The following is a 24878-nucleotide window of genomic DNA, read 5'->3' as shown; positions in this document are numbered from 1 at the left end:
CGGGGTCGGAGCTCCTCCACAGCGCCACCGGGGTCGGAGCTCCCCACAGCGCCACCGGGGTCGGAGCTCCCCACAGCGCCACCGGGGTCGGAGCTCCCCACAGCGCCACCGGGGTCGGAGCTCCTCACAGCACCACCCGTGGTCGGAGCTCCCCACGGCGCCACCGGGGTCGGAGCTCCCCACGGCGCCACCGGGGTCGGAGCTCCCCACGGCGCCTCCGGTGTCGGAGCTCCTCCTCAGCGCCTCCGGTGTCGGAGCTCCCCACAGCGCCACCGGTGTCGGAGCTCCTCCACAGCACCACCGGTGTCGGAGCTCCCCACGGCGCCACCAGTGGTCGGAGCTCCCCACAGCGCCACCAGTGTCGGAGCTCCCCACAGCGCCACCAGTGTCGGAGCTCCCCATAGCGCCTCCAGTGTCGGAGCTCCCCACAGCGCCTCCAGTGGTCGGAGCTCCCCACAGCGCCTCCAGTGGTCGGAGCTCCCCACAGCGCCTCCAGTGGTCGGAGCTCCCCTCAGCGCCACCAGTGTCGGAGCTCCCCACAGCGCCTCCAGTGGTCGGAGCTCCCCACAGCGCCTCCAGTGGTCGGAGCTCCCCTCAGCGCCACCAGTGTCGGAGCTCCTCCTCAGCGCCACCGGCGCAGGAGCTCCCCACCGCTGAAAACCAACGCTCCAGGAGCTGCGCTATTGCCATTGGTGAAAAGGAATGTCAATCACTGGTTAGACCCAATAGCAGAAGCGGACCAGCGGAGAGGGCGGTAACCCCGCTGGTTCCGTCTTCCGCTTCGGCTCCGATTTCTCCGTGAAAGCGGAACAAACCCCAAAGTAAATGTCCGCTTTCTGATTTATTTCCATTTCCATCCGAGGGAAGCCGGGGGCGTTTGTGAAGCGTCTCCTGCGGCCGGAGTCTGATGTATCGCCGAGAGGTAGGAGGAGACGTACGAAGGCGTGAACTCGGAGACCTGGGCCTTCACCCGGCCTTGCGTGTCTGGATCCTGTCAGATGTCCGGCAGGTGGTCAGAGTGGCTCCCTCACCTCTGTCTCTCCGACCCCCGGCACACACACACACCCTGTCCCCTTCACTCTCCGTGTGTTCACCCGTGACCGTGACACACACCCTGTCCCCTTCACTCTCCGTGTGTTCACCCGTGACACACACACACACCCTGTCCCCTTCACTCTCCGTGTGTTCACCCGTGACACACACACACACCCTGTCCCCTTCACTCTCCGTGTGTTCACCCGTGACACACACACACACCCTGTCCCCTTCACTCTCCGTGTGTTCACCCGTGACACACACACACACCCTGTCCCCTTCACTCTCCGTGTGTTCACCCGTGACACACACACACACCCTGTCCCCTTCACTCTCCGTGTGTTCACCCGTGACACACACACCCTGTCCCCTTCACTCTCCGTGTGTTCACCCGTGACACACACACACACCCTGTCCCCTTCACTCTCCGTGTGTTCACCCGTGACACACACACACACACCCTGTCCCCTTCACTCTCCGTGTGTTCACCCGTGACACACACACACACCCTGTCCCCTTCACTCTCCGTGTGTTCACCCGTGACACACACACACACCCTGTCCCCTTCACTCTCCGTGTGTTCACCCGTGACACACACACACACACCCTGTCCCCTTCACTCTCCGTGTGTTCACCCGTGACACACACACACACCCTGTCCCCTTCACTCTCCGTGTGTTCACCCGTGACACACACACACACCCTGTCCCCTTCACTCTCCGTGTGTTCACCCGTGACACACATACACCCTGTCCCCTTCACTCTCCGTGTGTTCACCCGTGACACACACACACACACCCTGTCCCCTTCACTCTCCGTGTGTTCACCCGTGAGACACACACACCCTGTCCCCTTCACTCTCCGTGTGTTCACCCGTGACACACACACACACCCTGTCCCCTTCACTCTCCGTGTGTTCACCCGTGACACACACACACACACCCTGTCCCCTTCACTCTCCGTGTGTTCACCCGTGACACACACACACACACCCTGTCCCCTTCACTCTCCGTGTGTTCACCCGTGACACACACACACCCTGTCCTCTTCACTCTCCGTGTGTTCACCCGTGACACACACACACCCTGTCCCCTTCACTCTCCGTGTGTTCACCCGTGACACACAAACACACACCCTGTCCCCTTCACTCTCCGTGTTCACCCGTGACACACACACACACCCTGTCCCCTTCACTCTCCGTGTGTTCACCCGTGACACACACACACACCCTGTCCCCTTCACTCTCCGTGTGTTCACCCGTGACACACACACACACCCTGTCCCCTTCACTCTCCGTGTGTTCACCCGTGACACACACACACCCTGTCCCCTTCACTCTCCGTGTGTTCACCCGTGACACACACACCCTGTCCCCTTCACTCTCCGTGTGTTCACCCGTGACACACACACACACAGCCTGTCCCCTTCCCTCTCCGTGTGTTCACCCGTGACACACACACACACACCCTGTCCCCTTCACTCTCCGTGTGTTCACCCATGACACACACACACACACCCTGTCCCCTTTACTCTCCGTGTGTTCACCCGTGACACACATACACACCCTGTCCCCTTCACTCTCCGTGTGTTCACCCGTGACCGTGACACACCCCCTGTCGCCTTCACTCTCCGTGTGTTCAGCCGTGACACACACACACCCTGTCCCCTTCACTCTCCGTGTGTTCACCCGTGACACACACACACCCTGTCCCCTTCACTCTCCGTGTGTTCACCCGTGACACACACACACACCCTGTCCCCTTCACTCTCCGTGTGTTCACCCGTGACACACACACACACACCCTGTCCCCTTTACTCTCCGTGTGTTCACCCGTGACACACATACACACCCTGTCCCCTTCACTCTCCGTGTGTTCACCCGTGACCGTGACACACCCCCTGTCGCCTTCACTCTCCGTGTGTTCACCCGTGACACACACACACACCCTGTCCCCTTCACTCTCCGTGTGTTCACCCGTGACACACACACACCCTGTCCCCTTCACTCTCCGTGTGTTCACCCGTGACACACACACCCTGTCCCCTTCACTCTCCGTGTGTTCACCCGTGACACACACACACACCCTGTCCCCTTCACTCTCCGTGTGTTCACCCGTGACACACACACACACACCCTGTCCCCTTCACTCTCCGTGTGTTCACCCGTGACACACACACCCTGTCCCCTTCACTCTCCGTGTGTTCACCCGTGACACACACACACACACCCTGTCCCCTTCACTCTCCGTGTGTTCACCCGTGACACACACACACCCTGTCCCCTTCACTCTCCGTGTGTTCACCCGTGAGACACACACACACCCTGTCCCCTTCACTCTCCGTGTGTTCACCCGTGACACACACACACCCTGTCCCCTTCACTCTCCGTGTGTTCACCCGTGACACACACACACACCCTGTCCCCTTCACTCTCCGTGTGTTCACCCGTGACACACACACACACACACACCCTGTCCCCTTCACTCTCCGTGTGTTCACCCGTGACACACACACACACACACACCCTGTCCCCTTCACTCTCCGTGTGTTCACCCATGACACACACACACACCCGGTCCCCTTCACTCTCCGTGTGTTCACCCGTGACACACACACACACACCCTGTCCCTTTCACTCTCCGTGTGTTCACCCGTGACACACACACACCTACCCTGTCCCCTTCACTCTCCGTGTGTTCACCCGTGACACACACACACACCCTGTCCCCTTCACTCTCCGTGTGTTCACCCATGACACACACACACACCCGGTCCCCTTCACTCTCCGTGTGTTCACCCGTGACACACACACACACACACACCCTGTCCCCTTCAGTCTCCGTGTGTTCACCCGTGACACACACACACCCTGTCCCCTTCACTCTCCGTGTGTTCACCCGTCACACACACACACACACTCTGTCCCCTTCACTCTCCGTGTGTTCACCCGTGACACACACACACACCCTGTCCCCTTCACTCTCCGTGTGTTCACCCGTGACACACACACACACCCTGTCCCCTTCACTCTCCGTGTGTTCACCCGTGACACACACACACACCCTGTCCCCTTCACTCTCCGTGTGTTCACCCGTGACACACACACACACCCTGTCCCCTTCACTCTCCGTGTGTTCACCCGTGAGACACACACACACACACACCCTTGTCCCCTTCACTCTCCGTGTGTTCACCCATGACACACACACACACCCGGTCCCCTTCACTCTCCGTGTGTTCACCCGTAACACACACACACACACCCTGTCCCTTTCACTCTCCGTGTGTTCACCCGTGACACACACACACCTACCCTGTCCCCTTCACTCTCCGTGTGTTCACCCGTGACACACACACACACCCTGTCCCCTTCACTCTCCGTGTGTTCACCCATGACACACACACACACCCGGTCCCCTTCACTCTCCGTGTGTTCACCCGTGACACACACACACACACACACCCTGTCCCCTTCAGTCTCCGTGTGTTCACCCGTGACACACACACACCCTGTCCCCTTCACTCTCCGTGTGTTCACCCGTGACACACACACACACACTGTCCCCTTCACTCTCCGTGTGTTCACCCGTGACACACACACACACCCTGTCCCCTTCACTCTCCGTGTGTTCACCCGTCACACACACACACACACTCTGTCCCCTTCACTCTCCGTGTGTTCACCCGTGACACACACACACACCCTGTCCCCTTCACTCTCCGTGTGTTCACCCGTGACACACACACACACCCTGTCCCCTTCACTCTCCGTGTGTTCACCCGTGACACACACACACACCCTGTCCCCTTCACTCTCCGTGTGTTCACCCGTGAGACACACACACACACACACCCTTGTCCCCTTCACTCTCCGTGTGTTCACCCGTCTCACACACACACACACACACACCCTGTCCCCTTCACTCTCCGTGTGTTCACCCGTGACACACACACTCTGTCCCCTTCACTCTCCGTGTGTTCACCCGTGACACACACACACACCGTCCTCTTCACTCTCCATGTGTTCACCCGTGACACACACACACACACACACACACACCCTGCCCCCTTCACTCTCCGTGTGTTCACCCGTGACACACACACACACACACCCTGTCCCCTTCACTCTCCGTGTGTTCACCCGTCACACACACACACACACTCTGTCCCCTTCACTCTCCGTGTGTTCACCCGTGACACACACACACACCCTGTCCCCTTCACTCTCCGTGTGTTCACCCGTGACACACACACACACCCTGTCCCCTTCACTCTCCGTGTGTTCACCCGTGACACACACACACACCCTGTCCCCTTCACTCTCCGTGTGTTCACCCGTGAGACACACACACACACACACCCTTGTCCCCTTCACTCTCCGTGTGTTCACCCATGACACACACACACACCCGGTCCCCTTCACTCTCCGTGTGTTCACCCGTGACACACACACACACACCCTGTCCCTTTCACTCTCCGTGTGTTCACCCGTGACACACACACACCTACCCTGTCCCCTTCACTCTCCGTGTGTTCACCCGTGACACACACACACACCCTGTCCCCTTCACTCTCCGTGTGTTCACCCATGACACACACACACACCCGGTCCCCTTCACTCTCCGTGTGTTCACCCGTGACACACACACACACACACACCCTGTCCCCTTCAGTCTCCGTGTGTTCACCCGTGACACACACACACCCTGTCCCCTTCACTCTCCGTGTGTTCACCCGTCACACACACACACACACTCTGTCCCCTTCACTCTCCGTGTGTTCACCCGTGACACACACACACACCCTGTCCCCTTCACTCTCCGTGTGTTCACCCGTGACACACACACACACCCTGTCCCCTTCACTCTCCGTGTGTTCACCCGTGACACACACACACACCCTGTCCCCTTCACTCTCCGTGTGTTCACCCGTGAGACACACACACACACACACCCTTGTCCCCTTCACTCTCCGTGTGTTCACCCGTCTCACACACACACACACACACCCTGTCCCCTTCACTCTCCGTGTGTTCACCCGTGACACACACACTCTGTCCCCTTCACTCTCCGTGTGTTCACCCGTGACACACACACACACCGTCCTCTTCACTCTCCATGTGTTCACCCGTGACACACACACACACACACACACCCTGCCCCCTTCACTCTCCGTGTGTTCACCCGTGACACACACACACACACACCCTGTCCCCTTCACTCTCCGTGTGTTCACCTGTGACACACACACACACCCTGTCCCCTTCACTCTCCGTGTGTTCACCCGTGACACACACACACACACCCTGTCCCCTTCACTCTCCGTGTGTTCACCCGTGACACACACACACACACACCCTGTCCCCTTCACTCTCCGTGTGTTCACCTGTGACACACACACACACCCTGTCCCCTTCACTCTCCGTGTGTTCACCCGTGACACACACACACACCCTGTCCCCTTCACTCTCCGTGTGTTCACCCGTGACACACACACACACACCCTGTCCCCTTCACTCTCCGTGTGTTCACCCGTGACACACACACACCCTGTCCCCTTCACTCTCCGTGTGTTCACCCGTGACACACACACACACACACACACCCTGTCCCCTTCACTCTCCGTGTGTTCACCCGTGACACACACACACACACACACACCCTGTCCCCTTCACTCTCCGTGTGTTCACCCGTGACACACACACACCCTGTCCCCTTCACTCTCCGTGTGTTCACCCATGACCGTGTCGCCACCCACAGCTCCAATCTGCAGGTTAAATCCGCTGACTGACCGGCCTCATCTCCATAATAATAGGTCAGCCGGCAGAGAAGGAGTCATCACCCCGACTCAAGGAAACAACCTCTGCCTCCCGGTGACAGAAACAACGGAGCTGGTTGTGGGCGACAGGAGGAATGGAGATAGGGGCCAAATTCAACATTTCCAAGTCTGTTATTGACACAAAATGCATATTTCAATACTGATCAAGGCACAATGTGTTTTATTTATTGTTAATGGCATAAAACATATTTATAGATGGTTACTGACACAGAATCGTATAATTTGTGTTCTGTGTGTTATCTGAATGTACTTGCCTGTGATGCTGCTGCAAGTCAGTGTTTCTCTGTTCCTGTACCTTCCCGTACTTGTGCACTTGGCAATAAACTCAACAGGACCTGAGACAACTCAGTGAGATGTGATTAGTGACGATCACCTTGGCAGCTCGGTAGGTTGAATGTCTGAGACAGTACGCTGTTAAATGCAAAACCCTGAACAGTGTTGATGATCAGAGGGATCTTAGACTCCAAGTTCATTGCTCCCTGAGAGAGACTGCACAGATTGATCAGGTGGTTAAGAAGGCAAATGGCGTGGTTGTCTTCATTAGTTGATGCATTGAGTTCAAACGTCAGGAAGTTGTGTTGCAGCTTTATAAAACTCCAGTCAGGCCACATCCGGAGTGTTTCATACAGTTCTGATCACCCCACTCTGGGAAGGATGACGGGGCTTTGGAGAGGGCGCAGAAGAGGTTAGCCTGGGTTAGAGGGCATGAGCTGTAATGAGAGGCTGGACAAACTTGGGTTGTTTTCTCCAGAGCGGAACAGGCTGGCCTGAGACTGGATGGACGTTTATAAGATTATGAGAGGAACAGATGGAGTGGACAGACGATTCAAAGAGGTTGAAAAGTGGAATACATTTAAGGTCAGAGGAGATGTGAGGGGCAAGTTTCAGTGAGTTTTGTTCTTCGTAACGTTAAGCAGAAATGTTTGTTTTTCCTTTTTATTGTTAATGTGCTTCATTGTCTTTCATGTTAAAGTTAGACCTGCGGTGACAGATTTATTGGAAGAAAAACCCCAACTGGAAGCGAACCACGACTGAAGATGAGGGAACAGCAACAAGTGAACCAGCCCGAGGATTGAGAGCATCAACTGGAGAGCACCCATCTGACTCGGAGAATCCAGTGATTCAGTCAGGAGAAAGTTTGGTGAGTCTCATTTACTCAAACACTGGTCCTTTAGACATTGCATACCTGTACAAAGGAAGGCAGGAAATAGTTGGAGTGAGACTGAACGTGCCCAGAAGAACCTGTTATGCCTCTGTCAGACCCAGCTGCAATCACTCCAGGTCTGGTAATGTGCTTCCAGCAGCCCAGCCCTTTAAAACCACTCCCATTCTGTGGAAGTCGAATCCAGATAAAGTCTCTCAGAGACCGTGTAAGTACAAACTCTTTATTCCACGCACTTTGGCCTTACTCACTTAGCCGCTCAAACAGGAGCAGTGTATGACTGTTCTGCCCAATCCACTAACTGACTAACAATTCCTCTTACACCACAGATATATCCGTCCAGGTGTCCCAACACAAGACAGGCTGGAGCCAAAGTTATTTACTCCATGACAGCCCCTAAAGTCAGTTTACAAAATAGTCATAATGGCTTATACACAGAACAGACTGAAGCTGTCCTATCTCTACGCATGAGTGCACAGGGAGATAAGCATCCTGAAACCCCAGCTAGCCACCCTCAAGAAGAAATATGGCTCAGCATGGCTCAGCACATCTGTTGACAATCAGCAGTTTCTTTCAGAAAAACAGGCTGCTATTGTTTAACAAAGAGTTAATCCTTTAACATATCTTATCATTAGATTCAACTTTATTGTCATTGTGCTGAGTACAAATACAAAGCCAATGAAATGCATTTAGCATCTGACCAGAAATGCAAAGAATAGTGTTACTTACAAAATAACTGTGAATTAAAAAAGTGCTACAGCACACAAATATGAAAGTACTGAGACAGTACAATACGGATGCAATACTGTTTAGCGCTGTGACGAGAGGTTCAGCAGGGTCACAGCCTCAGGGAAGAAGCTCTTCCTGTGCCTGCTGGTGCGGGAGCGGAGGCTCCTGTAGCGCCTGCTGGATGGGAGGAGAGTAAAAAGTCCATGGTTAGGGTGAGATGCATCCTTGATAATGTGTTTCGCCCTGCCCAGGCAGCATTTATGGTAGATGTTCTCAATGGTGGGCAAGTGGGTGCTGATAATCTGCTGGGCAGTTTTCACCACACACTGGAGTGCTTTGCGGTCAGATATGGGACAATTGCCATACCACACTGAGATGCAGTTGGTGAGTATGCTCTCATTGGTACAGCGGTAAAAGTCCGTCAATATCCTGGGACAGAGGTGAGCTTTCTTCATGCTGTGCAGGAAATAAAGGCGAGTTGCGCCTTTTTGATCAGGATGGAGGAGTTCAGGGACCAGGTGAGATCCGCGGAAATGTGGACACCAAGGAATTTGAAGCTTGATACACGCTCCATTATAGATCCGTTGTTGTAGATGGGGATGCGAGTGTGACTCCCACCATGCCTGAAGTCCACAATGATCTCCTTTTGACCAGTACATGATGATCAAAGCAGTAATGTTTTACAGAGAAAGCAACCAAGTACAGCATTGATTTATCAGTGGGTAAAAACAGTGTACAACAGTAATTATAACAATGATATCTACAACTATTAGGCCATAATGCAATATCATGCTCCACATATTACCGATCAGGCCTTCGAAGACCACCATTTTGACCCTTCGGTGACCCCATGTAAATCCTGTCCAACTTTCTTAATGCTGCAGTCTCCTCGGCAGTGTGCTCGGAGAGGGATGTAATGTTAGTAGACTCATCAGGGATATAGGTGTAGCATTCTGTGTCAATAATAGCACAGGTTCCCCCTTTCTCAACCAGGATAAAATCTAAAACCATACGATTCTGTAGGACTGTTTGCCGGATTGCAATAATTTCAGTGGATATTTCTGTTACTTGGGCCTGTGTTTCTGTCAGGGCCCCTGCAGTATTGTGGCCAGCTCCTCAAGTGCTGTAGCCAAATTGATTATCTCTGGTGAATTCCTGGCTACTCCATAGAAGAGAAAAGTGATCATCCAAAGTTGTTCAGTCTCAGTTATTCCTCTCCACTGCTGAGCACCTGCAAGTATGGCCAGGATGCATGTTTCCCAGTATAGGAACTTCTGTTTGGTGGAGGCCTGAGATACCATCCCTCAAAACACTGACAGCCACAGTCATCTCTGACTAGACCACAGTTCCTCACCTCTCTTCCCCGGGTGTTATTTGAGAAAGCCCAGGCTGAGAGTTCCTCACTCTGGTTGAGCGGGATTTCTGACATTGTAATCGTAGTTTTACCATGCTGTGGAGTTTCAGCACAAACCCAGCAGACACCTAGTTCTACCTGTTTGGCATATGTGTGACACAGAGACAGAAAGGTGTTAACATGGGGGCCCCCGGATGCTGGGGTGAGCCCTCTGAAAGACATAAACACAAATGCCACTATCAACCAATACATTTTCCTTTAGTCCGAGAGAGTCCTTCTGCTCAGTTCCTTTAGTAACATGTTTGTAGTCTGTTCGATGTATCCACCGAGATTGCCCCTTCAGTTTCACAGCCGTGGGAGTGGTCAGTAACTCCTGATATGGTCCTCTCCACCGAGGTTCGAGTTTCCCTCGATCCCAGTTCTTAATCAGGACAAAATCCCCAGGTTCTCGGGTGAGATAGTAACTCCTCTCTGCGGGGTAGTTCTCTTCCTTGTAAGCCTGTCGTACCTGTGAATGTAATGCTTGGAAAATTTTGGTTAGTTTGCATGTATATTTCCCCATCTCTTCCCCTAGGGTATGCATATTGAATTTTGCTGGTAGACTTACTGGAAACAATGGTACCCAAGGTCTTGGTCCCCAGGGTGTCCTCATGGGCAGTCCATAAATGATTTCAGCTGGTGACAACCCTGTTTTCCCCTGTGGGGTAACCCTCATGTGGAACAGGGCTAACGGTAGAACCTTCAACCAAGTGAGTCCAGTCTCCACCGTTAGTTTGGCCAATTTACTCTTCAGAGTGCCATTGGCTCTTTCCACAATGCCAGTGGGCCGTGGGTTGTGTACACAGTAGAATTGTTGCTGGATAGCCAAGTTGTTACATGTTGTTACATGTCTCTTTATCTACTTTCACCACAAAGCATGGGCCATTGTCAGAGCTCAGTATCTCTCAGTTTCTCAGTACCTGGGAATTATTTCCCATAATAATACCTTCACAACAGTCATACCAGTATTATTGGTAGTTGGAATAGCTTCAATCCATCTACTAAACACATCTATAATAACTAAGGAGTATCTATAGCAATATACTCTAGGCAATACAATAAAATCAACTTGTAGACACGAGAAAGATTCACCTGTCAAGGGAGTCGTACCCGGTGTGCAGGGTACAGGTTACCGACCATTCCCTCCTTTTCCAGGTGTGTACAATTATGTATATAATCGACCAATATTGGTAAAAACTGTGTAGGAACACAAACCTGTCCCACTGGGGTGATCTGAAAACCTGGGTCGGGGTCTTTCCGACAACCCATCTGGGACCACAGTTTGAGCTCCTCCTCAGAGGCGTCCCCCTGAAAAGTACGTACCTCCCGCATGTCTGGCAAACCCGTTCTGCTTCAGTCACAGAGGGTTGCTTGACGGGAACCCGAGGGGACTACAACTACCGAGGATTGTGCTGCACTTTTCACTGTCTAATCTGCTAAAGCGTTGCCTTTAGTGACCCGGTCGGACATGTGACTGTGGGCCGCACATTTAATAATAGCCAGAACTCGGGGTAGCTGCAGAGCGGTGAGCACGAGGGGTGATTGATAAGTTCTTGGCCTAAGGTAGGAGGAGTCAATTTTAGAAAACCTCACATATTTATTTTTCAACATAGCCCGGTCCTACATTTACACACTTAGTCCAGCGGTCGTGCTGCATACGGATCTTGGACCTCCAGAAAGTGTCCACAGCAGGGGTGATTGATAAATTTGTAGCCTAAGGTAGAAGGAGATGAGTTATACAGCTCTCGTTAATTAAGATGTTCACCTTTAATATTAGTTCCTGTTGGGGTTGATATGGTTTGGAAAACCGGGTCCCAATAATATGTCAAAGCTTGTTGCATTTGATTTTGGTCATTGTCAGGCCAATCCTTATTATTAGTTTTAATCATGTTGGCTAATTTAATTGGTCAGCATTCTTAATTACTTAGATAAGAGAGTTCACTAAATCAAGGTTTTAATTACAGATTGATAAATTGTCCAGTCCTTATCAGGTATTCCCTTTGCAAGGCCCTGATTTAATTACAGAGAGATGTTCATTCCTGTCCTTATCGGCGAGTCCTCCTCTCTTTACTCAAATGAGGATACAATGTATAATATTATCAGCTAAAGAGGGTGCAAGGTATAATGTTATCAGCTCTCAGTGCATCTCTCTGCAAGCCGCAGAGAACCAGTAATGAGCCTGTCTTAGCTAACCGCAGAAGACAGAGTTTACTTGTTCAAAAATTCCTATACAGTCCCAGTTATCCTTGCAGCCAGAGGTTACATAGGATCAAAATGATTTTTTTAATATCCTCAATTCCTCAGGAGGGTTCAGGGGAAATATTTATGTACAATACAGAAACTGGTGTTACCTGTGTATATTGTGGCCATGCAAAAGTTGCTGGAGAATTTACAAGTGGGAAGAAGTGGAGTGATATTTGGAAATCTGACTTTTTGAAGCGTAATTCAGCAAGCAAACCAAATATGGACAATGTGCAAAAGCTCTGGTGAGAAAATCCTTCATTACCCGTTACAGGCCTGTTACATAGGTTGTGTGAGAATGCAGATGGGACTCGATCAAACCCAGAGGAAATCAAAGTTCTTATTGACAATGATTTGATAGCTGTTAAAATGAATACCACTCTATATAAAATTCACTGTGCACACTGGGTAAAAAAAAGCACAATACAAGATTTATGTGCACACTGGTCATTGCAAATTAGGGAGGACATTGGTGGGAAGGTGGGGAGACCTCCAGTGTCCCTGATGCCCTCACCTACAAGATGTGCATCCAGCTGCAGCTTGTAACCCTGCACTTTAAGGAGTTGGAACTTGAAACGGATGAATTCCGGATCATCCAGGAGCTGGAGGGGGTGATAGATATGACATGAAGAGAGGTGAGTTACACCTGAAGTGCAGGACACAGGAAACTTGGTGAGAGTCGGGAAGGGGAATGAGGTTAAATAGCCATCGCAGAGTACTCTTGTGGCCATCCCACGCAACAACAGGTGGATCCACTTTAGAAACTGTTGGGGGGATTTACCTGGCAGAGGAAAGTCAAAGGGGTGATAGGGGATTCGTTTGTTAGGGGAACAGAACAAGAGGGGACTAATATCCCAGTGGTAAGGCTTGCTAGTGCTAGTGTGGGGGGAGGGGGTGATGTGGTTAAAATAAGTTGTTGGGGGAATGGGAGCCAGAATGACAGAACAGATAGTGGAGAGGGTGAATTGAATTGAATTGACTTTTATTACATACATCCTTCATATACATGAGGAGTAGAAATCTTTATGTTATGTCTCCAGCTAAATCAGCAATGTGTAATTTATAGTAAATTATAATAAATAATTTGTACATAGGTCAGTCAATATAACATAGTTATGCAATTGTATCAGCATGAATTAATCAGTCTGATGGCCTGGTGGAAGATGATGTCCCGGAGCCTGTTGGTCCTTTTGCTGTGGTACCGTTTCCTGGATGGTAGCCGCAGGAACATCCAATGGTTGTGATTTGTGGTTGTGAATTGGGTCCCCAATATCCTTTGGGCTCTTTTTGCACACCTTTCTCTGTAAATGTCCTGAATAGTGGGAAGTTCACATCTACAGATGCATTGGGCTGTCTGCACCACTCTCTGCAGGTTCCTGCGATTAAGGGAAGTACAGTTTCCTTACCAGGCAGTGATGCAGCCAGTCAGGATGTTCTCAATTCTGTTCCTGTAGAAAGTTCTTAGGATTTGGGGCACCATCCCAGCCTTCTTCAACCGTCTGAGGTGAAGGAGGTGCTGTTGTGCTCTTTTCGCAACACAGCCGGTATGAACAGACCATGTGAGATCCTTGGTGATGTTTATGCTGAGGAAATTAAAGCTGTTCACCCTCTCAACCCCAGATCCATTGATGTCAATAGCGGTTAGCCTGTCTCCATTCCATCAGTCATCCACAATCAGCTTTGTTTTTGTGACAATGAGGGAGAGTTTGTCCTCTTGACACCAGTCAGATGTTGTTCAGACCTCAGATAGAGTCGGCAATCAAATGGTTGAGCATGGTGCGATGAATGTGCTGAGCTGTGTATATCACAATGCAAGAAGCATCATAGGAAAGCCAGATGAGCTCAGGACAGGGAATTGTGATATTGTAGCCATTATTGGGAATTGGTTGCAACCAACAGTCTGAGGGATTTAGAGGAACAAATTTGTAGAGAGATCGCAGACCATGCCAAGAAACAAAGATTGATTCAGTGAGTGATTTTAACTTTCCATATATTGACTGGGACCTCCATACTGTAAAAGGACTAGATGGGGTAGAGTTTGTCAAATGTGCCCTTAATCAGTACGTAGAATTCCTGACGTAGAAGTGTGCAATGAGCTGATGATCCAGGGCTGGTGACAGAAATTAGTGATCATAATGCCATAAGATTCAAAGTAAATATGGGAAAAGATAGGTCTGGACCGCGGGTTGAGATTCTAAATTGGAGAAAGGTCAATCTTGATGGTATCAGACAGGATCTGGCAAGTGTGGTTTGGGACAGGCGTTTTCTGACAAAGGAGTACTTGGTAAGTGGGAGGCCTTCAGAAGTGAAATTCTGAGGGTGTAGAGTTTGTATGTGCCTGCCAAAATAAAAGTTGAAAGGTAACTGGTGCAGGGAACCTCGGTTTTCAAGAGATATTGAGGCCCGGGATATTTTGTTCCTCCAAATGCCTCAGACTGTTGGGTGCTACCAAGACTCATTAATGACTACAATATCATAATTCCACCCCCAAGCTCATCCGACTTTTTTTTTGTTGTCTTCTGTTGGTTTCTGAAAGCTTCCCAATAGTTTTTGCTCTTCTGTTTGCCCTCTCTTTGGCTTTTATGTTGGCTTTGGCTTCTCATTTCATCCACAGTTGTGTCCTCCTGCGTTTCCAATGCTTCCACTTCTTTGGGATGTATCGATCACTCAGCTCCCGAATTGCTCCCAGAAACTCCAGCCATTGCTGCTTCATTCTCTCTCCTACCTTTTCCCTTCCAACCAAGTTTGGCCAGCTTCTCTGTCATAGTAACATGGAGAAGTTCAGTACAGAAACAGGCTATTTGGCCCATCTAGTCAATGACGAAAAATCATTTAATCTGTCTAATGCAACTACCAGCACTGGGACCATCGCTCTCCATACCCAAACCATCAAGGCTCCCATCCAAACTTCTTTAAATGGTGAAACCGAGCTCATATTCACCACGTGCTGGCATCTTATTCCACACGCTCACGACCATTTCAGTAAAGAGCTTTTCCAAATGTTCCCGTTAAATTTTCACCTTCCCCACTTACCCATGACCTCTGGTTGTCATCCCACCCAGCCTCAGTGGAAAAAGCTGCTAGCATTTACCTTATCTATACCCTCATAATTTTGTATATTTCTAACAAATCCTCAAAGCAGTGTATAATTTCCTTGTTCATGTTTAGAGCCTTTCTTAGATGTATAAGATGATGAGGGACATTGATTGTGTGGATAGCCAGAGGTTTATTCCCAGGGCTAAATGGCTAACACGAGGGGACATAGTTTTAAGGTGCTTGTAAATAGATAACGAGCGGATGACAGGGGTAGGTTTTTCACACAGAGAATGGTGGAATGCACTGCCGGCTATTCGTGTTTCAGTTACTGTGGGGCCAGGAACCCATGGAATTCAATGGGAACAGGGAATAATACCAATGGAGAGAGTCAAACTGAGCCAGGTCACAGATTGGAGATGACAGAAATGCCCCATTCTCATAGAGACAGGAAGAGCATCAGAGAATTTGATGGTCATTCCAGATACCAGCACTGTGCCCAGTTAGAAGATGACTTCTGTCTCCAACTAGGGTTGAATTTCGCTGAAACAGAGTGATGCCAGACCAACCGTGACAACTCGTGATCTCATCTGAAATGTTGTCCTTCACCCATTGATGGATTTTGTAAATCTTTTTACAGGTTAAAAATGACAAGGAATTTGTCTATGGGAACCTCGAACACAATACGCTGGTTTTGCTGTCTCTGTCCAGAAATTTAAGAAGTGGAGCAAGGGATTCAATCAACTATCCTTCCTGCTCAGACTGTGGGGAGGGATTCACTTGGTCATCTGACCGACTGGCACGCTCGTCATTTTACACAGGAGAGAGGCCATTCACCTGCTTAGACTGTGGGAAGGGATTCACTCTGTCATCTGACCTAATGGCACACCAGCGAGTTCACACCGGGGAGCGGCAGTTCACCTGCTCGGACTGTGGGAAAGGATTCACTTCGTCATCTCAACTGAAGGTACATCAGCGAGTTCACACTGGAGAGAGGCCGTACACCTGCACAGACTGTGGGAAGGGATTCACTCGGTCATCTAACCTAATGGCTCACCAGCGAGTTCACACCGGGGAGAGGCCGTTCACCTGCTCAGACTGTGGGAAGGGATTCACTTCGTCATCTCAACTGAAGGTACATCAGCGAGTTCACACTGGGGAGAGGCCGTTCACTTGTTCAGTGTGTGGGAAGGAATTCACTCAGTCATCTCAACTGAAGGTACATCAGCAAGTTCACACTGGAGAGAGGCCATTCACCTGCTCAAACTGTGGGAAGGGATTCACTCAGGCATCTCACCTACTGAGACACCAGTCAGTTCACACTGGAGAGTGGCCATTCACCTGCACAGACTGTGGGAAGGGATTCACTCAGTCATCCCCCCTAATGGCTCACCAGCGAGTTCACACTGGGGAGAGGCCGTTCACCTGCTCAGACTGTGGGAAGGGATTCACTTGGTCATCTGACCTAATGGCTCACCAGCGAGTTCACACAAAGGAGAGGCCGTTCACCTGCTCGGAATGTGGGAAGGGATTCACTACATCATCTCAACTGAAGGTACATCAGCGAGTTCACACTGGGGAGAGGCCGTTCACCTGCTCAGACTGTGGGAAGGGATTTACTTTGTCATCGAATTTGAAGGCGCATCAGAGAGTTTACAATGGAGAGAGGCCATTCACCTGCTCAGATTGTGGGAAGGGATTCACTTCGTCATCTCAGTTACTGAGACACCAGTCAGTTCACACTGGAGAGTGGCCGTTCTCCTGCTCAGTGTGTGGGAAGGGATTCATTCTGTCATCACAACTAAAGGTACATCAGCGAGTTCACACTGGGGAGAGGCCTTTCACCTGCTCAGACTGTGGGAAGGGATTCACTTCATCATCTCAGTTACTGAGACACCAGTCAGTTCACACTGGTGAGAGGCCGTTCACCTGCTCAGACTGTGGGAAAGGATTCACTTCGTCATCTCAACTTAAGGTACATCAGCGAGTTCACACTGGGGAAAGACCATTCACCTGCTCAGAGTGTGGGAAAGGATTCACTCAGTTAATCCACCTACAGAGACACCAGCAAGCTCACACTGGGTAGAGGCTGTTCACCTGCTTTGGTTGTGGGAAGGGATTCACTCGGTCATCTCAACTACAGAGATACCAGCAAGCTCACACTGGGTAGAGGCCGTTCACCTGCTCAGACTGTGGGAAGGGATTCACTCGGTCATCTCAACTGCAGAGACATCAGTGTGTTCACACTGGGGAGAGGCAGATCTCCTGCTCGGACTTTGGGAAGAGAATCTCTCAGCCAAATCAATCAGGTTTGCATCATTGAGTTCACACTGGGGAAACCCGTTCAACCGCTGTGAATGTGGGAAGCGATTCACTCAGTCATCTAACCTTGTAACTCTCACTTCGACTAGCAGTTTAATGTGGGGGTCGATAGCTCCCGGCCCGGCCAATCTTAAGAAATCTCGTTTGGGTGGATGCTGCACGATGTGTCCCCTGTTACAAATCAGTACCCCAAAATAACAAGCAGTACACAATATGTGATTAAATAATTGAGAATTATAATTCTTATTTTGACTACAGGGTTAGTAAAGAAAACAAAATAAAGAAAAAGGGCCCACTCTCTCCATTCACGTCTTCTGATCCCTCCTTGGCAAAAGACCATGAAAATCTCTCTTCCAGACTCTCAAGAAAGAACATTTCTCCCATTGGATAGCCCCGTACTCCAAAACCCTGTTATCTCTAGTCATAACCTAAATGTTACTGCTACAGAGAAACCACTACCTCAGCAGTGAACCATTGCAGAGAGGCCATTACATTAGCAGTGAAACCTTACAGCATGTTACACTTGTGACATACTGCCAGGTTCACACTGGGGAGAAAGTTTCAATAAGCTGCATGCTGGATATTTGTCCATCACTGTTGCTGAATGCAATTTCGAGAGTGACTGTCGGTGCTGAACTCTGCAATTATTGCTGCTGCTCACCACACCCAGTCTGCACCCTGGTCACTGGGCATGGGAGGAGTTTCTTCTGCTACATATTCACCTTTAATGGGACTGGAGTTTAACATTCTGCATCTGTGACAAATTAATCAGTTCTATTTTAAACTCTGTCTTTGGTACTTAGCGTGTTTATAACACAACCAGTGTACTCAGGCCTGCTGGACCCAGCCAGTGATTCAGTTCCACGACAGCCCTTTTGAATCCTCCCCTGTTGTTCATCTCTCACTCTCCCTGTGGGATGGGCCCCAGTCACCACTGTGTGGGTGAAGAGGTTTCCCTTGAATTTTCTGCAGACTGAAGAAGTTGAGCTGACTGCAGTTCTGTCTGAGATGTTCTTCACCCCTCAAATCTCTGGACTGAGAAAGAATGACATTGGGAGTTAATCTCCTTATTCAGGGCTCATTTCCACATTATGGGCCATTTTCGCTGCTTCTACAGTGTTGTTGAAAACACTACTCTCCTCTAAAGACTGAAAGCAGAATGGGAAACCATTAGTTGGATGTTCAATGGACTCAGGGTCAGAAACCAGAGGTTGGTCCGCACAGGGCAGAGTTTGGGGCTCTGGACGATGGTCGGTATAAGAATGTATGATGAGGAGAAGGGAATCAGCAGCGGGATGTGGCAACGAATGACAGAGTGGCAACATTTGGAAGCTGATTGACAGAGAAAATCTTTCCATTGTCTGACTGATGATACAAACAATGCCTGTGGTGAGGTGCTCCACTGGTCGAGGAACATGTGTGTTTGGAATGGTTTTATCTATTGAGGGAGTTGTTCCTGCTTGTTTATCCTGTAATATTATATCTGGATGGTTATTGATTGTCCTGTTAGTAGTAATGTAGTGATTATTATATAATTTGTAAGATTTTGACTCTGAAACTGAATCAGGCGTGAATCTATGGTGCCTCAATGAAATTATGGTGGTCATTCATGAGATTATATTTTGAAGTAAGATTTTGGTGAATGATATTTGCCACTTGATTGTACCTGTGTAAGTAATCAGATTGAGTTAAACTGCTGCAGGATCCTGGAATGTGTTGGATGGTGTCTGGTTTCTCTTGGCATTTTCTGCACTTGCTGCATTGTTGGTTTGTATTTCATATATTTTCATTTGTTTGTTTCCTTTTGTTACCCACCTTGTCCCGTATTTCTGCAAGGAACCCCTCTGTTTCTGGGAAGAGGTCTCCAACTCTCAGTCAGGTGCTCGATGCTTCCTTGTCAACATCTCATCTGCTCAGATCGTTGGGATGTCTCCCATGGAGGGTCGTACTCATTCCACTGGTTAATGTTTTCTTCCATAGTGATTATTCATTTTTCTGAGTTGGCCTCTCATTTAAGTTTCTGGTCTGTATTACTTATCACAATTGCATATACACACCTGGAGTGCTGAATTGTGTTCATTTTTGATGAAAATATTTACTTTCAAGTTGTATCTGACTGTTGTGTGATTTCTTTTTCATGTGTGTTATTTCTCTTCCTCATTCTGTCCAATCTAAGTGGGTTTGAGTGTAAATAGCCTTTTCTAAAGTTATCATTTCAGTTCTTAGTTATCTTTGTAAATTTTGCTGATTGAAATGGGACCAAGATATTTTTATTTTAAAAAAAAAGTCAATGTCGGTATTGATGAAAGTGTTTATTGCCTTTGTTGTATTTGTTAACAATTGATCTCTGTTTGGCAGGTTTTTTTTAAGCCTTGAACTAAATTTTGACAAAGGTTTTCCCTATTTCACACTACTTTTTATTTTCTTTGCTTGTTGATATTCCAGATAGGTGGGTATCAAGAGTCCCGATGAAGGGTCTTGGCCCGAAATGTTGATTCCCATCCATAGATGCTGCCTGACATGCTGAGCTCCTCCAGCACTTTGTGTGTAGTTCTCTAGATTCCTAGCATCTGCAGGTCCTCTTGTTTCCCAGATACTTGTATGTTTGTTGAAAGAACAATCTAATAGTGGGGTTGTGTGGCTCTGTTGGTAAAATATTAATTAAAATCATTAGAAAGAGGTGGCATTGGGTTGGAAGGTGTAGAATCTGTGGGTAGAATTAAGGAACAGCAAATGTGAAAACAAAGATCCCTGATGGGAATTGTATAGAGACCTCCAATCAGTTGTAAGTATGTGGTCCACAAATGACAATGGGAGATTAAAAATGCGTGCCAAAAGGGCAATGTTACAATAGTCATGGAGGATTGTCATGCAGGTGATAAGGAAAATTAAGTGTGTTGTTCTCAAGAGGAGGAATTCCTAGAATGCCTACAAGATGCTTTTTTAGAGCAGCTCGTGGTTGAGCCCACTTGGGGATCAGCTATTCTGGATTGGGTGTTGTAATGAACTGGAATTAATTAGGTCACTTACGTTCAAAGAACCCTTAGGGGCAAGTGACTAAATATGATCAAATTCACCCTGACATTAGAGAAGGAGAAGCTCAAGTCAGATGTGGAATAAATGTGAGGCTGCTTAACAAGATCACAGCTCATGGAATTACAGGAAAGATACTTGTATGGGTCGAAGATTGGATCGGCTGACTGACAAGGGAGAAAGAGTCAGAATAATGTGGAGAATTCTGTTTTGCTGTTGCTAACTAATGGTGTTCCATAGGGGTCAGTATTGAGACCCCATGTTTTCATATTAAATCTGAATGATATGGATGACAGAATTGATACCTGGGTGATGAACTTTGCAGTTGATACAAAGATAGGTACGGGACAGGTAGTTTAGAGCAGAGCCGGAGTCTGCAGAAGGACTTTGATAGGTTTGGAGAACAGACAATGAAGTAGCAGATGAAATACAGTGTATGCAAGTGTACGGTCATGTACAATTGGTAGAAAGAATAAAGACAGAGAGAAAAAAAATAAATGGGAGAAAGTACAAAAATCAGAAATAGGTACTTGGGAGTCGGTGAGCAGGAGCCCCTGAAGGTTTGCTTGCAGATTGAGTTGATTAAGGATGACAGCTGTAATGTTCGCATATAAGAGCAAGGATGTGACACTGTAGCTTTATAACACATCGGTCAGATTGCTGTTGGTGTATTGTGACCAGTTTCCGACCCCTTATCTGAGAAAAAGATGTGCTCGTATTGGAGCGCGTCCGGAGAAGGTTCACAAGAATGATTCCAGGAATGACAGGGTTAACGTATGAGGAGCGTTAGACGGCTTTGACCCTGTACTCACTGGTCCAGAAGAAAGAGAGGGGATCTCATTGAAACCTATCAAATATTGAAAGGCCTGGACAGAGTGGCTATGAAGAAGATGCACCCTACGCTGTGTGGGTCTGGGACCAGAGGCCACGGCCTCAATGTATAGAGCATCCACTGACAGCAGAGATGAGGAGGAATTTCTGTAGTCAGGGAGTGGTAAATCTTTGGAATTCATTGCCACAGATGGAGCAGAGGCCAAGTCACTGAGTGTGTTTTCAATGGATGTTCACGGATTAAGGGGAGAAGGCAGGAGAATGGGGTTGAGAGAGATAATCAATTGGACACAAAGGAATGGTGGAACAGACTCGATTGGCTGAGCAGCCTCTGTCTCATATCTCGTGGCTCATGTTCTGAAGAAGAGGCTAGTGAGGTTGCATTAGGGTTAGGGTATTGTTACGGTATCCGTGCCTGGATTATTGTATCCAGTTTTGGTCATTCTGCTGTAGGAGAGAGGACATCAAGCAGGAATAAGTGCGGAGGAGATTTATGAGAATGTTGCCGGTACTCGAGGGACTGAGTTCTGGAGAGAGGCTGGGCAGGTTGGGACTTCACACCTTGAAGTGCAGGAGATTGAGGCTGACATGATGCAGGTGTCCCAAACCCTGAGGGTACAGAAATGGGGAACATGAGCAGATGAGTGAACTCGGCCTTTTCTCCTTGGAGCGACGGAGGATGAGAGGTGACCTGATAGAGGTGTATAAGTTGATGAGAGGTATTGATCGTGTGGATAGTCAGAGGTTTTTTTCCCAGGGCTGAAATGGCTGCTACAAGAGGGCACAGGTTTAAGGTGCTGGGGAGTAGGTACAGAGGAGATGTCAGGGGTAAGTTTTTTTTTAACGCAAAGATTGGTGAGTGTGTGGAATGTGCTGCCGGCAACGGTGGTGGAAGCAGACACGATATGGTATTTTAAGAGACCTTTGGATAGGTACATGGATCTTAGAAAAATAGAGAGCTATTTGTAAGCCTAGTAATTTCTTAGGTAGGGACATGCTCGGCACAACTTTGTGGGCCAAAGTGCCTGTATTGTGATGTAGGTTTTCGATGGTTTTTTTTCCCTTTTTCCCCACTTTTGTGGAACCAACAACCAGTGGGCACCACTTTAAGGTGAGAGAGGATCGATTTAATAGGGATCGCAGGGGAAAGTTATTAATCCACTCTCCCTTCCGGTTTCACTAACACGATGAGTCCACTCTCAGGTTAAAGGAGCAACAACACATACTACATCTGGGTAGTTTACAACTCGATGGCATGAACATCGATATCTTTAACTTCCACCTCCACCTTTTCCTTTCATCAATCTACACGCCCGTCTCCTCCATTCTGTCTCCCAACTTCTCTCTTCACTGCGGATCGTCTCCCTCTGGTTCCGCTTTTACTTCCTTTTCTCCCCATGGTCCGCTCTCTGATCCTATCAGATTCCTTCTTTTCAGCCCTTTGCATTTTCCAGCTTCCACCTCACAGCGTCTCACTTCATCTCCCACCTCCCCCACCCACTCACCTTCACTCTTACCTGACTTCACCTATTATCTACCAGCTTGGACTCTTTCCACTCCCTGCACCATCTTATTCCGGCTTCTCCCCACTTCCAGTCCTGATGAAGGGTCTCAGCAGGAAATCTCTGTTTTGATTTATCCCCCTCTGTAGAAGCTACCTGACCTCCTGACTTCCTCCAACATTTTGTGTATGTGACTTTGCATCTCCAATATCTGCAGAATCCCATTGGGACAGAGTGCAGAATGCAGAGACTACATCGGGTCTCACTAATGTCGAGGAGGCCACACCTGGAAAACTGGAAACAGGAGATGACCCCAACAGTGATGATGTTGAAAAGTTGCCTCATGTGGAAGGACTGTTTGGGGCCCTGACTGGTGGTGGGGAGGGTGGTTTGGGGCAGGTCTGGCACTTCATCCACTTGCAGAGTTGGCTTCCAGCCCCCTACACCCCTCCATATCGCTGCAAACCTCTCCCTCTTGTGGACAACACTGCCACTTGGTGGTGATTTGCCACAATAACAGGAGCCCCTGATTTGTGGACTCCATTGTCACCGGGTGACGCTCTGCCGCAGTAACACTGAGAGACAGAAATGTGACGCTGCAGACTGCTGAAATGTTTATTCAAGATTCAAGGTAGTTTAATTCCATTTCCAGCAGACAAATATGAATGGGATCAAAATAATTATTACTCCGGCTTCAATGCAGCACAAAAACACAATAGTAAAAACATATATCCACAGCTTGTAAACTGTGCACGGATTGATTGTATGTCCATAAAGTGACGCTCGGTATAGTCAAGTCAAGTCACTTTTTATTGTGATTTCGATCATAAACTGCTGTGCACAGTAAAAACAACATACCTCCAGGACCATGGTGCTACATGAAACAACACAAAACTACACTAGGCTAAGTGACACAACGCAAAGCTACACTAGACTACGTAAAATAACACAAAAACTACACTTGACTACAGACCTACACAGGACTGCATGAGGTGCACAAAACAGTGCAGGGCAGTACAATAAATAATAAACAAGAAAATAGGCACAGTAGAGGACAAATTACAATATAATAATAAATGATAAAATAATAAATAAAAGTATGCCTGCATATAAGATGACAGACAGGAAATGATAAAGTCGAGGTGTTTGGTGGTGTGGAAGGGTGGGTAAGTTGGGTAGAGATATTTATCAGCCTTACTGCTTGGGGAAAGTAGCTGTCCCAGAGGCTGGTAGTCCTGGTGAGGATGCTGCGTAGTCTACCCAGATGGGAGTGGGACAAACAGTCCATGAGTGGGATGGGTGGAGGTTGATTATGAAAATCAGGTTGGTGTTTGATCTCAAGAGAGGAAATTTGGAAAATACCAATGAGATGCCTTTTTGAACAGCTTGTAATTGTGCCCATTAGGGAAAAGTTAATTTTGGATTGGGTGTTGTGTAATGAACCAGGTTTGATTACGAAGCTTATGGTAAAGGAAACGTGGACTTGGTGATCATAACATGTTAGAATTCACTCTGCACTTTGAGAGGGGAAAGGTACAAGAAGATGCATCATTATTAGTGGAGTGAGGGGAACTACGAAGGCATGGGAGAAGAGCTCACCAAAGTTGATTGCAAAGGGACACTAGCATGGATGATGGCAGAATAGTAATGGCTGTTTTCCTGCCTGTCCAGCCTCAACCTGCCTCTGCCTTTCCACAGCCTCCATCTTTAATTTTTCTAACTTGTACGGGAGCCTAAGCTCACTTGGTTTACTTCCAGG

General features: G+C 48.7%; 1 protein-coding gene across 2 annotated transcripts; it reads left to right on the top strand.

Annotated features, from left to right (window-relative positions):
• Positions 1-737: 737 nt before the first annotated feature.
• LOC140208670 (uncharacterized) lies at positions 738-23491 on the top strand. Of its 2 annotated transcripts, none has more exons than XM_072277527.1 (3): positions 738-922; positions 7847-8014; positions 16072-19862. In XM_072277527.1, the coding sequence occupies exon 3, from the start codon at positions 16312-16314 to the stop codon at positions 17515-17517; it is 1206 nt and encodes a 401-aa protein (XP_072133628.1). In that variant the 5' UTR covers positions 738-922; positions 7847-8014; positions 16072-16311; the 3' UTR covers positions 17518-19862. The 2 variants fall into 2 exon arrangements, 1 of the variants encoding a protein (XP_072133628.1); XR_011888862.1 differs by lacking the exon at positions 16072-19862 and adding an exon at positions 23337-23491 and having other exon boundaries at positions 740-922.
• The last annotated feature ends 1387 nt before the right edge of the window (positions 23492-24878 follow it).

The sequence above is a fragment of the Mobula birostris genome, chromosome 13 (assembly GCF_030028105.1).
Source record: "Mobula birostris isolate sMobBir1 chromosome 13, sMobBir1.hap1, whole genome shotgun sequence".
In the NCBI taxonomy this organism is placed as follows: domain Eukaryota; kingdom Metazoa; phylum Chordata; class Chondrichthyes; order Myliobatiformes; family Myliobatidae; genus Mobula; species Mobula birostris.
The sequence above is the reverse complement of the archived record's forward strand: the minus strand, read 5'-3'. Positions and strand labels throughout refer to the sequence as shown.

Bases quoted from the DNA above. Each gene is read 5' to 3' on its own strand.
- LOC140208670 (XM_072277527.1), top strand. From the start codon at position 16,312: ATGGCACACCAGCGAGTTCACACCGGGGAGCGGCAGTTCACCTGCTCG.